The 12,972-nt window shown below is 37.7% G+C and overlaps 3 protein-coding genes across 5 annotated transcripts in view; 2 read left to right on the forward strand and 1 right to left on the reverse strand.

The window, feature by feature from the left end:
- zgc:158766 (uncharacterized protein LOC100009641 homolog) overlaps positions 1–5,318 on the forward strand; it is a 27,119-nt gene extending 21,801 nt beyond the window's left edge. The window contains exons 18-24 of one of the 2 annotated variants that reach the window (XM_020637146.3): positions 321–491; positions 579–756; positions 835–951; positions 1,115–1,393; positions 1,518–1,744; positions 3,474–3,543; positions 4,907–5,318. In XM_020637146.3, the coding sequence (XP_020492802.2) occupies positions 321–491; positions 579–756; positions 835–951; positions 1,115–1,393; positions 1,518–1,744; positions 3,474–3,518 (1,017 nt within the window). In that variant the 3' untranslated portion in view covers positions 3,519–3,543; positions 4,907–5,318. The remainder of the gene's footprint in view (positions 1–320; positions 492–578; positions 757–834; positions 952–1,114; positions 1,394–1,517; positions 1,745–3,473; positions 3,544–4,906) is intronic. The other variant, XM_020637147.3, reaches the window with a different exon arrangement.
- si:ch211-269k10.4 (uncharacterized protein LOC100150242 homolog) lies at positions 4,991–9,570 on the reverse strand. Of its 2 annotated transcripts, none has more exons than XM_065957730.1 (6): positions 9,428–9,570; positions 8,511–8,692; positions 6,753–6,863; positions 6,298–6,354; positions 6,089–6,196; positions 4,991–5,971 (listed from the first exon to the last, which is right to left on the reverse strand). In XM_065957730.1, the coding sequence occupies exons 2-6, from the start codon at positions 8,676–8,678 to the stop codon at positions 5,882–5,884; spliced, it is 534 nt and encodes a 177-aa protein (XP_065813802.1). In that variant the 5' UTR covers positions 8,679–8,692; positions 9,428–9,570; the 3' UTR covers positions 4,991–5,881. The 2 variants fall into 2 exon arrangements, with proteins under 2 accessions (XP_065813802.1, XP_065813801.1); XM_065957729.1 differs by having other exon boundaries at positions 6,753–6,872; positions 9,428–9,567.
- Positions 9,571–9,777: 207 nt separating this feature from the next.
- On the forward strand, positions 9,778–12,472 carry LOC136179789 (membrane-spanning 4-domains subfamily A member 4A). The gene is made up of 7 exons (XM_065957728.1): positions 9,778–9,921; positions 10,001–10,166; positions 10,276–10,377; positions 10,696–10,752; positions 11,615–11,725; positions 11,827–11,943; positions 12,034–12,472. The coding sequence occupies exons 2-7, from the start codon at positions 10,005–10,007 to the stop codon at positions 12,061–12,063; spliced, it is 579 nt and encodes a 192-aa protein (XP_065813800.1). The 5' UTR covers positions 9,778–9,921; positions 10,001–10,004; the 3' UTR covers positions 12,064–12,472.
- The last annotated feature ends 500 nt before the right edge of the window (positions 12,473–12,972 follow it).

Consider the following 12,972-nt stretch of genomic DNA (forward strand, 5'->3'; position numbering starts at 1 on the left):
AACCACATGTTGCTATAATCAGATCAAATAGATTTTTTTGATAGATTACTCTGAGGGCTAACACCACACCACCCCACCTCCAATTTTACTCCTAGAACTGTGCTCCCCTCCATTTCCACCCCTGGCTATAATGAGTACTTTGATGTTATTATAATTATAAAAAGTAGCATTTTGATTTTTTACAAGATTTCTGCTGAAGCCATGCTTTTTGAAACTATTTTAAACTTTGGAGTCATCTTGTCCTTTATACAGTAGAGTGAGGTCATCGGGGATTGTATTGTTCTTACTGACGCATGTGACCCGTCCTGTTTCCTCTCCAGGTGAACCTTAAGGAGCAGGGTCAACTCCGCTGCCAGGATGAGTTCATAGTCTGGTGTGGACGCAGGAAATACCTCCGCCACGTCTTCTTGTTTGAAGACCTCATCCTCTTCAGCAAGACCAAGAAGATCGAAGGAGGATATGACTTTTACATCTACAAACAGTCCTTCAAAGTAGGAGTTTGATTGTTACAGGAAGACTTTCGGCACTTTGGGTTAAACTCAGATTATAAATCTAAAGCTCTGTTCTTTTCATTTCAGACAGCAGAGATTGGTATGACTGAAAATGTCGGTGACAGCGGCTTACGCTTTGAGATTTGGTTTCGTCGGAGAAAGTCACAGGATACGTTCATATTGCAAGCCAGCTCGTCAGAAGTCAAGGTGGTGTGGACAGCCATCATAGGGAAGATTCTGTGGAGACAGGCACTCAGAAACAGAGGTATTTCAAATTCTTATATTAACTTCAAAAGCTCACACACAGACATTGTCAATCAACATCTACATTTCTGGATTCCAGAGTTGCGCATGCAGGAGATGGTGTCCATGGGAATAGGAAGCAAGCCTTTTATGGACATCAAGCCAAGTGACGCAGCTATCAGTGACAGAGCCATTGATTATATCATGAAGGGGTCAGGTGGGCACAATTCATCAACAGCAACATTTTCATATTTCTTTGCATCTTTCTTGAGTTATCCTGTCTCCAGTGTCTTCAGGGTTCAACTTGTAATCATGTAGATATGCTATTTTTTTCCTTGCTATAATAACTTAACTTTATGACTTGTGCGTTTTGCCGACAGAGTCTAGAACCAGAGCGTCCATCGCAGTGCCCTCGTTTGAACACGCCACCTCCTTTAAGAGACCTCACTCCACTATCTCCAACAGCAGCACCTCCTCCTCCAGCAGCCAGTCGTCCTCTTCCCTGCTGGGCTCGCTCAATCTTCATCTGTACTCCTCCCCCTCTCACCCGCACACACATCCGTATCCGATGAGCAGCATTCCCTCCTTTGCCCAGTGGCCCTACGACTGCATAGAGGAGGACGAGCTGGAGCAGGACAGCGGGAGCCAGCCCTCCATGAGTGAGTGGATTTGCATTATTTCTATTTTTATTTTTTCAACTTGGCAACTATCTGATTGTCCTCGATCTGTTTGATCCTCTGTTAATGCGCTAATTCATGTCGTTGTTGCTGTGTTGTTTGACAGTCACCGAGAGTTCAGAGACTTCCTCCCAGTGTACCTCCACTGACAGTGTATCCGGGCTGAGCACCCTCACCCTACCGGGGCACCCTAGCACCGGCATGGACTCCTTCAATAACAATGACCCCCCCTCCTTCCTTTGCTCCTCCACACCTCCCTCCTCCATAGTGTCTGCTTCCATATTCCAGAAAGAGGAGGACCTCCAACCCCAGGGCACCACGTTCATCACAGCAGTGAGTGTTTGATCTTTTACAGCGTTATCCTCTTGAGTTAAAAATGATGTGGTGTTGTACCACTGCTGACATCATGACATCTAACAAGAGTGTATTTTAAGACAGATTAAGTATAGTTATCATGACACTCAAGTCCTGTTTTTTTTCAAGATCAAAGTCTTAATAAGTAAAACCTTTCTTTTGTAGTCTGTAACAGTTAACTCTCCTGCTTTAAGGTCCCAAAATATCCCATTAGTTGCGTTGGTGCTTTACTTGTGCAGATATGAAACTGCACATCAGCGCCACATTGTCATAAGTATCAGGACCCTGAAAAGAAATTGCAAGAAACTGGGGCTTTTCTGAAAAAGAAACCACACTGACTTGGAGGAAATTGTCTCATTTGAGGGTTCCTCTTTTTCGCAAGTGGATGGCTGCTCTTTTGATACAACCTTTCAGAATAATCATTTTAACCAGAGCCTAATTGAACTACTTTTTCACCCCTAATCTTTTTGGTTTGTTTTTTAACCCTTTACATTCATTTTTATCAAAAGAGATGTAAACCATTTTTTTGCACTTTCAGGCACTACATAGTTTTAAAATAATCCATTATTATTTCCTTCAATCTTCTAATTGTCCTTAAACCCTGCCCTCATCAAAAAACAACAGACATTTTCTTTGATCTGACCGGTTCACAGAAAGATGTGCAGACTAAAATAACAAATACTGATAATGTCTGGGTATCCGGTTTTATTCTTCATTATCAGTATTTGTTATTTTAGTCTGCACATTTAACTTCCTCAGGAAGCAATCAGTAACATGTGGAAGTTAAAGCTGTGAAGAAGACACACTGTTTACTAATTGTTATTAAATGAACATGCTGCATATCATCCTATCATTGTGGAAGCCTCCTGCTTACTAAATCTAACTTTGACATTTTCCTTCATACATAAGACTATTACTATTAATAAAACATAGTAAAATGAATATTATAGCACCATAATAAAGAGATCTCAAGCCCCAAAACTGTTTTACATGCTTTTGGAGCCTGATTACAACCTATGACCTGCTGTCATATCTAGGCATATAGAGAGGTGCATGATTCAAGTCTCTCTGAAGAGGTTTACATTTCAAAGCTCTTGATGAGTCAGATCTGCTGCAGTAGTACTGAACATGTTTGATGTTCCATCCACATTTACACATCTGAAAGAAAAATGAAACTGTTTTTCATGTTCTTCATGTAGAGGAGACTGTCATCGGCAAAAAAAAACATAACACTGCAGTGCTTTCTTCCTTGATGAAGTCGATTAAACCTGTAGTTCCCTACCCTTTCTTTTCCCTGGAGCCCTCCATACTTGTATCTAAAAAAAAGCGGAGACCCCCTCGGACGAAAAGAAAGGTGATACAGTGCTGTCAAAAACGAAGATGAATTTTAATTGTTTTTATTGATAACATCCCGACAGAATGTGCCTACACACACTTGAACGTTACCTAAAGATATTTTGTATAAACTATCCAGTAAGTGTGTTAATTTAGTTAATAAAGGTCAAATCTAATGTTAACAACCTCAGAGCAGCCCCACACCCCACCCCCGCCGAGATCTTTTGACCCCAGGCTGGGAACTAATGGATGAGGCAGATTATTGTTTAGACGAGCAGATATTCCGATTTAGGGGATTTGCCATCAGTGCTACAATTTATTTGAAGCTTCAGTTTCACTCACCCACTTTTTGCTGTCCTGTTTTTTTTACCAGAGCAAGACCTCTCTTATAGCAGTAGGCCTCTCTACTGTGGTCTGACTCAGAGCTGAGGCCTTTTAGCTCAGTAAGTAACTGCTGTCACCAGAGCGGACATCTCTGTTGTTCCCTTTCTCAGTCTACTTAACAACTGTGACAAAACTGTGGCCTGACTACTAATCTGTGTGAACATGTGCTTTCGGTGGCTGTGTGGTGTTCTGCATGGCGGTGTGTCCTTCTCAGGGGTTCGAGGGCTCTTTCGTCACATGGATTGGGTCTGTGTCATGTCTTCCTCTTGGTTTGCTCAGCCTCTAGTTTACCACTGTGCATCCGTTTGTGATGAGGGTGAAATGTGTGTTATAAAATACATGTTTTTAAGACTTTTATATACATATGTCTGAATGCAAGCATGCTCTGTTACAAGTTTTGTTTTGGGGGTTTTTTGGAATGCATTTGTGGTTCAAAGTTGCTGAACAAAAATAGGTGGCAGCGTGAGGTTACAAATAGCAGCATTAAATATGGAAAATCCTCTTCCGTAGTTATCACATTGAATGTCTCTTCAAGAAGACAAAACAAAGAATCCATTTCCTCCGCCGGCTGAGATCTTTTCGGGCGAGTAAACAAAATCTTGTTTTGTTTTTTACCTCTGTGATTCTCAGTGTCCTACAGTACTGTAACACCACATGGTACATGTGTCTGTCCACTACTTTAAAGTCTAAACTGCTCCACCAATGAAACATCTGTTCAAAGATTGTTGGCCAAATGTTCCAGAGACTCTGTGAATCAACCTTCTGTAAAAACATGTTAAGGCTGGCCAGCAGGATTGTCTTTGACCCTAACCACGAATTTAAAATACTCAATCAAACCAGAGATACATGGTCAAGTCTTAACAAGGTCAGACTGAAGCCCTCTCAAATTTAATATGGAGCTGAACACCGTATCAAAGCAAATGTTTGGATCATTGTAGCTTGTCTTTACATTTTAGACTTTCTCTGACAATAAAGATCAATCAATCAGTTACAATAAGTCATTTTCAATGCATTTAATAAATAAGTAAAAAACTTAAAATACCTTTGTCCTGTCTTGAAGCATAAAATGGCAATAAAACAATTACAATTATTATTCAACAACTATCCATATCATGTAAACTGGTCGACTTTGAACAACTTGGACCGATAATAACTGGATATAAAAATACTTGTTGAATAGTTTTCTATCAAATAGAGTAAAAAGATTTATTAGCTACTTTGACATTTTAAATATGAAGGTAGAAAGTATCAAATTATTTATTTATTTCCAAACTTGTAATAATTGTGTAAGTTCCTGGTAATGGGCCCACGCGCCTTTTTTATTTGTTCAACAAGACCTCTAGAAATACTTGTTTAGCGTAATGTGTTTAAAGGACTGTTGTTTTAATTCCTCTTTTTGTTTTTTTTCTTCTGTCTTGATAGCTGTGAAGACCACAAGTTGTATGCGACGTCATGTCACAGCAGCTTGTTTACGGGGATGGAAATAAAGGAAGTTCAGGGTCCGAGGAGCGCTAGGACTTTAATGGATGAAGCACAACAGATGTGACATTTCATTATGTTTCTGTAAATGTTGACACATATAAAAACATTTAAAAAACACTGCCATGATGGTACGTCATTGGTCTGTACATTTGTTTCGATGAACTGTTGTAGGTATGAATCAGTGTTTATATTGTAGATGAGTTTTTTATTGTGTATTTTATGAAAGAAACAAACAAAAAACAATAGCAGGCAGGTGAATCCAGACTTGTTGTACTGTCATTTGTGGGTTTTTTTTTGCCAGCCCTTTATTATGACAAATTTGTACAGGTGATTAAAAAAATGTTCAAACATGTTCTCGTGTTCATTTGTTTTTCACAGGTAAAAGTATTTGAACAAAAGGCACATTCATTTAAAAAAAAAAAGCTTTAAGTACAACTTCCTGCATGAGAAACCAGCTGAAACTGTCAAAGAAGTTGCAGATATTTCCACTGATAACTAGGCACGACTGTCAAACCACACACACACACACACACACACACACACACACGCTCACACACTCACTCAGACCCCTGCCTCTTGAAACAGTGAGCAAGTGTTTTTTTTGTGAGAAGCTGACATTCGTTTACCACAAGCCCTGTATTCTCACTCACATTGGGCCAAGACCACAGCACAGGCTGTGCAGCAGGGGTTTCGACTTCAATATAGGCAATCGAGATGAAGCGGAAAGCCACACTGGCTATACAAAATAGCACAGAAATTACTCAATACAGTTGCTTACTTTATTTAAAGGACTGACATACAGCCTCCTGGGTCCTCTACTGTTTGTCCTTCACTAGAGGAGAAGAACATTTTATTCCAAGTGTTAAACTCTCAGATCTCTTCCAAATCATCTCAACAGTTGAATTATTTTCAATTTTAAGAGCGTTTCTCTTTTAAGAACCAGAAGCAGAGGACAGCAGAGAGGAAAACCTCGAGCCCAAGCACACACAGCTCCAACACCTCCATCTGTCAAAAAAGATAAAGACCATCGAGTGTACGTTAGTTGGTTGTTGGTAAATAGCTATATGGATTTCTTGTGTGCTAAATAAACACTTAAAAATACTTGGTTATCTTCAGTCTTACCATAAGGTGCTGTTCATGTTCTGACTTCCACTTAGCCAGGTCAACGCTGATCAGACAGGCTGCAATGAAAGCTACGATAATGCAGCCACAGTTCACCCTGAGGGATGCCTGGAACATGAAGGTTCATGAACATTTAATTCATTCAGATAATAATCTCCTTCAGCAGCTGTATTATGTTGTATGTTTGGACTGCGTTGAGTTGTACTAACATGTACTAGTTCTGGATATTTGAACAACAGGTTGGTAATGAGTCCAGCAATGAGGAACTGTGGAGGAAAAACACAACGCAGCTTAGAGGTGATTGAAGACTTAAAAGAGGCCTTCACACACCGTATGGAAGACAAGTTGTCTTCATTCTCATGTGTTTGAACTCGTCTTTTAAAGCTTTACGTGCAAGAGTTTGATCTGCTTAATTTCCAGTTTGACTTGAAAGTGATTGATGACTGGTGGTGCAGTGGTTAGTGCGCCACTTGTATGGAGGCTATAGTCTTCCAAGTGGGCGGCCCAGGTTCAAATCCAGCCTGTGGCTCCTTTCCTGCATGTTATTCCCCACTCTCTCTCCCTGGTTTCCAACTCTATCCACTGTCCTATTTCTCCATTAAAGGCACAAAAAGCCCCCAAAAAATATTTGAAAAATAAAAAAATAAAGTGATTGATGACTTACGAAGATTCCAGTGAGATGGGAAACTCTGAACAAGGTGAAAAGCGACTGATCCATTGTCTGGGTTGTAGCGAAAACAAATCCCATTCCAAGACTGAGGAGACCAGTCACCATCTGCATAGACTGACAGAGACACACACACACACAAAAACACAAAAACACTCGCATGTCAAAGCAGAAGAGTTAAAAGAAATATCTCTAATTTCAGATTCATGGTGTACAATCTTTCCTTTCTTATTTCTGTTTTAATCGTCAGAAAATAATCAAATTCATTCACTGTATACATTTTTTATGCAAAGGAATAAAAGAAAAGAAAGGGTGCATACAGCGTGCTGATGTGTGAAGTGCATGAACTCCTGCATGCAGTACAAACTGTTTTGAACGTACCAGTCAGAATGAACATTATGTCTTGCATGCTAACAACACAGAGGCTGTGAAGACATACTTGGGGGGGGGGGGGGGGGGGGGAAACAGGGATGGTCAAAATCAAATGAGCAAGAAATAAAATGGTGATGACTTCCATTTTGCTGTGACTGATGCGCTGTGTGCATTTAGATATTTAGAAGTTAAGACTTGCATATTGATAGTAGTAAAATATGAGTTTACTTTAAGAGTTCAAAATTAAAAGGACAAAAAAAATATTTGCTACGAAAACAAGAAACATCAGAATCAGTATCGCTACCGGTACAAATGTATTAGAATCGAACGGAACAGAAAAAAAATGGATCGGTGAATTTCTATTGAACATCAAATGTTCGGATGGATTTTTATTTCATACAAAAACAAAGGGACTCTTTGTTCGAAATGTTCTTTCTTCCTAATCAGAACAATGAAACAAACCCTGTGTGAAAATATAAGACATTGATGCTGTTTTCACCTTTTAGTATATTGTGCACATATTCACAGAATTGCATGAAGCTTCAGCTTGATGAAGTAGAATACCACAACCCCCACCACCACCAACCATTTCCTGTTGCTGCTGAATGGGTACAAATTATTTTGGACATCTGTCTTTGCTGCACAAAATGAATCTGTTTGTGACATCTGGCCCAAAGTAGATATTTTCAGACGTTGTGCTTTGATTGAGGCTGTTTGGTTTTTGTTCTTGTATGCTTTTTTTAATGGAGGTGTTCACACATCCAACTATCTCATAAACAGGGTGCGTAGGGCGGCAAACTATTACTTGAAAAGAAAAAAAATCACACACACTACTCTTGCTAAGTATCACCAATTTACTCTTCGGTCCCTCTGAACCTTTGTCAAGTTTGTTCTTGGATAAGAAAATTTAAGATGATTTAAAAAAAACATGTATGACTTTCAAACATTGAAGCATAATGATATCATTTATACAGTGGAATCAGATTCACAGTTTTCCACATTCTTACAAGACACTTTTTTTTTTTAAAGCAGCATGTATTTATATTTTAATTGTAGCTCTGTAAACTAGTATTTTTTTTCTGAGATTATATTAAAGGAAAAAGATGATACTTTGGCTCATAAATCCTAATTTAAATGTATTTAATATTATGATCTTATTTAAATTAAAGGAGTAAGAGAACAAGCGCATGAAGGTGAATCTTTGCTGTGTCACCATCTCACCAAAAGCTAAAATATCTGAGTGTGACCTTTCCTAATTGTCTGCTTAAGATTATCTTGTACATTTAGTCCCTCTTGTAAAGCACTTTGAACTGAACTACTGTTTAATTAGTCTGAAAGGTGCTATATAAATAAAGTTTGATTGGTCTGATTTACTGATCTTACCCCGAGCACAGCCGGTTGTTTCTGCAGCAGGTCATGCAGCGGCCCTTTGACGTCTGGCTCTACAGCTGTAGCCTGGTAATATTGTAATATCGGCGGCTCTCTCCTCCCAGCTCTGAGCAGCTCCTCTTCTGCTCCTTGGATGTCCATGTCGAAGCTTGCACAGGCCATGGTGCTCTTCTAACCTAGAAGGATAAAGGGTTTGAAACTGTGAATGCTCTTTTCCTTTATTTTAACATGGGACAAATACTACCGTTGTGTTTAATTTACAGAGTAAGTGGGAACATATAATGCCACTGAACAGTCCTGTGATACATGGTGATAAGTAAGATTTAAGACAGCCTGAGGTGATCATTCCACTTCATAATTTGAGGCTGCAGATGAATAACAGTACATAGAAGATTTTGGAGATATATTCTGTCATACTGTATGATCTTATCCATCATCAGCACGAGTGAAACTTTGAAAATGTCCACAATACTTAAATACATCACTACTGAATTAGGGTCAAGAATTATCATAATTTCCAGGACTAAGTGAGCTACAGGTTAGATTTTGTAGGGAGGGGAAAAACACATTATCATCAATTATATTTCACCCTTTCCATATTAAAGACTAACATATTTATTTTGTTGTCACATATCAACTTTTTTTGGTCACTTCAAATAAGCACAACATGATGCAGCAATCAACACCAAATAACCTGACAGTAAAGATATTTCATTTAACTTCATTCTTAAATCATACTGTCAATATTTCAACATTTTTCTTGCATGAAACATTTACACGATAAAACTTCTGTTGCTATTGAGTTCATTCACAAGCACAAGGTAAATTCTGTACATCAAATCTGCACATCAAACAGTTTGTTCCCAGGGTTAATCCATCCATTCATTAAGATGTTTAATTGGAATTCTTACCAGGTTTGGCTTGAAGAGCATCAAATTCAAACCCTCTGTCTCAAACAAGCGCCTCACTGTTTAGACATAAATATCACTTCCCTGTAAATTCTCTGAAGAGGAGGTCACTTCACACCTTAACTTCCTCCGTCTGCCCCCAAATGGCTTATAGAAGAATTTCTAGAGAATTTGTTAAAAAGTCTTGGTCACCAAAAACCCTTCTCTTTACACCCTTTAGTAAGTTTTGATACATTTACATATCAGTTTAAACTCTTAGAGACATTTTAAAGGCTACATGTAAGTGTTTTGTGGGTTTATATGTGTGTCTTTGTGTATGTGCGTGTGTGTGTGTGTGTGAGAGAGAGAGAGAGAGCGCGCGAGAGAGAGAGAGCAAGGGCAGAGAGAAAGAGAGTGAGTGACAAAGACAATTGGTGTGCCAGGTCATTTCCTTGTCAAACTCTTTTGATGAAGCGAGAATTTCAGTTCTGAATCAAAATAAAGGACTACAAAAAAAGGTATGTAGCTGTTTGTGAAAATGTGAGCAATAGATTGCCACAGTGATACAATCTGATAAACATTTGATCTTTTCCACAGGAGAATGAAGAAGACTTTTGTGTGTGATGATACCATGATCATCACCATTCCCATCGGGAGTCTGAATGACAGCAGTGACGGTCAGTTGATGCCCCAGAAGTTTCATTGCGTGTACAAAGACTCCTACAAGGTGTTTGCCACCAGAGGAAAACCTAAACCTCTTGGAGTAAGTTGAATCATTTCAACAAAGCTTTGTGAATAACACGCAGCACTGTAATGCAGGGCACTGTAAAGCAGGGTATTCTTTCTTTATGATGTCTCTCTTTTTCTGTCAGGCAGCCCAAGCCATCGCTGGAGTGTTTATTCTCACTCTGGGTCTGATGCCCAATGAGGGAAACAACATCTTAATCCTGATCTACACTCTGCCCAGTATTGTGGTAAAGACGAATGCAAAATAAAAAAGAATTCACTGCCACAAGTACATGAACATTTTCATCAATTAGTAAGAAATCTGAATATCTAAGAAAAATAAGCAATCTATTCTTCATTTCCTTTAAAAAGAGGAACACTTTGTCTTCAGTTCACATCTAATTTTCTTCTTCCTGTTACTCTGACAATAACGTTTCCTTAAAAAGGAGGGCGGTTAAAAAAATACATCTTTCATATCTTATCTTATCTTCTGTTCTTTTATTGCTCAGTAATGCTGATTTTGTATCCCTGTGTCTGATGATGTACATGTTGTGTCAATATCTCAGTTTGTTGTCTCAGGGATGTTGTCCTATGCTGCTGGACGATCTCCAAACATGCATGTGGTAAGATTATCATTATTATCATTATTACTATGTTGTTGTTGTTGTTGTTTGTTCTCAAAGATTTGTGTTTTTTTGTTCTCAATTTTAAAAAAAGAGAAACTGGTTCCTTCTTATAATGAACATTTTGACAAAAAGTAAACTTAAAAATGTGTATAAGAAGTTAAAAATAAAGTAGTTTATGTTTGTAACATAACTATGATTATGGTCTTTTTACCTTCTCTTTTGTGCTATTAGATAACAAGGAGTAAGGTCTATACCTGCTTTTTGTAAAGTGTCTCACTTGTTATGAATTGGTGCTCTACAAATAAAGATTGATTGATGTTTCTGAACACACTTCTGGCCATAACTTACTTTATTTAACCTCCTCAATATTATCAGACTGAAATCAGTTTATTTAAAATTTTCCAAACCTTGAGATCTCTGAATAGTAAAGTATTTTGGTCTTTGTATAATATATATCAGAGTTTGAGAACAAAATGGATTCAGAGTGTGAATGCTACGATAATAAAAAGTGCCATAATTGTATTCTATTTACTGATGTCTTTGAGGATGAACACCAAAATGTATTTTATTTTGTTTTGTTCTGATTTAAATGTTGAATATTGTGAGCTATTTATTGGACAGTTACCATTGACTCTGAGTTACTTGTGTTTACTTTAAGGTTAGCTTATTTGTGCACCTGATGATAATGCATGGGTGCAGTCAAAAAAATTGGAAAATTTAAATAGTTTTGATTTTTTTTTTTGCTTCCATGTTATTATTTCAAATCTGATTCTGGGTTGTAGAAACAACTTTAAGCATGATTTTTTTGTGTTTTCCTGACGATTAATGATTCCTGCATCATTTCTGCACTTTACACCAGACGAAACTGTCGTTCTCCATGAACATCATCAGCCTCTTCTGGTCCATTATCGCAATCGTGTTCTGTGCACTCTCGCTTTATTATGAGACATCTCACGCACAGGGTTTCAAGGTTATAAAAAAATCTTTATACTTTATAAGAAATCCTTGTAGCTCACTGAAACACAAGGCAAAGTATGTTTACCTCCACATCTGTTGAAACTTTCATCTCAGCTCCTCAGAGGAATCCAGTGCCTGATCATGACTCTGCTGGTTGTTGAGAAACTCCTCGCTCTGTTCTTGATCTACTGGTTGAGTAAAGCTGTGTGCAGACAACATTTCAACACATTGGTAGGTTTTCTCTTTTAACATACATGAAGTGAACATTCTGTGACATGAATGTGATTATTTGTAACTAACTCATTTTTGTTCTCCTCGTAGCCAATTATACTGCTGAAACAGGGAGACTGAATCTGAAGGCTAAATGGAGCCTAACACATCAACAGCAAACAACCTATTCACACAGCAGCTTACTTTTTAACCTCTCAAAACGGAGTCTGCATATGAACGCTATCATCACATGGTTATTGATGGATGTCCAGATGTTCTACTTTCAAATGACTCATTGTATCAAGAGCGAACGGCAACCAATCAATGTATCTTATAGCCTTAAACAAAGAATGTGAGATCAAACTACTTTTTTAATGCAATCAGCTGATTACATGTAAATACATACAAAGTTTATTTCATATTTGTTTGAAAATAGATCAAGGCTGCCTATCTGAGTATCATCATTTTAATGCTTTGTCATTTTTCTCCTCTTTATAAAAAACAAAAAAGAAAAGCTGTTTTTTGAAGAATAAAGGTTTTTTGTAAATGCCTCTTTTTCTTCTTGCATATACGGTTAAGAAAGCCCTCTACTTTGTATAATAATAAATGTATAGGTTATTCAGTGGTTAAAAATTTAATGTGTATGCAAATACAGAATAATAATAATAATAATAATAATAATAATCAACTTTAATCATATAGCGCTTTTCATAACAGGGTTACAAAGTGCTTTACAAAAAAATAAATAGAGAAATGTGAGGAAGACAATACAAGACTTCCACAGATTCTACAAATTAGAAGGAAATAAAACATTTTTAAAGCAGCAAGAAATCACAGACGAAAGGGAAAAGGTCAATATAAAACCTCCAAAAAGACAGAAGGAATGAAGAAAGCCATAAAACCATAAAAGGATAAAAGAAGGAGATAATAGATTAAAGATACTGCCTCAAAAATCATTAATTGTGTGATCATGCAGTGGACTCTCAGAGAGAACGGGTCACTTTTCCCATTTGATTACAACCGAAGAATTGTCAAGCAAATTTTACATGT

This window comes from Labrus bergylta, chromosome 8 (genome assembly GCF_963930695.1).
Source record: "Labrus bergylta chromosome 8, fLabBer1.1, whole genome shotgun sequence".
NCBI lineage: Eukaryota > Metazoa > Chordata > Actinopteri > Labriformes > Labridae > Labrus > Labrus bergylta.

What these genes read in the sequence shown, in the direction of transcription:
- si:ch211-269k10.4 (XM_065957729.1), bottom strand. Translation starts at nt 8,678, where the DNA reads ATGGCCTGTGCAAGCTTCGACATGGACATCCAAGGAGCAGAAGAGGAG. An exon ending in CCCATCTCACTGGAATCTTC is followed by an intron (nt 6,355 to 6,752) that starts GTAAGTCATCAA and finishes TTTCCTCCACAG; the next exon opens with TTCCTCATTGCTGGACTCAT. An exon ending in AATATCCAGAACTAGTACAT is followed by an intron (nt 6,197 to 6,297) that starts GTTAGTACAACT and finishes TTCATGTTCCAG; the next exon opens with GCATCCCTCAGGGTGAACTG.
- LOC136179789 (XM_065957728.1), top strand. Translation starts at nt 10,005, where the DNA reads ATGAAGAAGACTTTTGTGTGTGATGATACCATGATCATCACCATTCCC. An exon ending in GAAAACCTAAACCTCTTGGA is followed by an intron (nt 10,167 to 10,275) that starts GTAAGTTGAATC and finishes TTTTTCTGTCAG; the next exon opens with GCAGCCCAAGCCATCGCTGG. An exon ending in ACACTCTGCCCAGTATTGTG is followed by an intron (nt 10,378 to 10,695) that starts GTAAAGACGAAT and finishes TCAATATCTCAG; the next exon opens with TTTGTTGTCTCAGGGATGTT.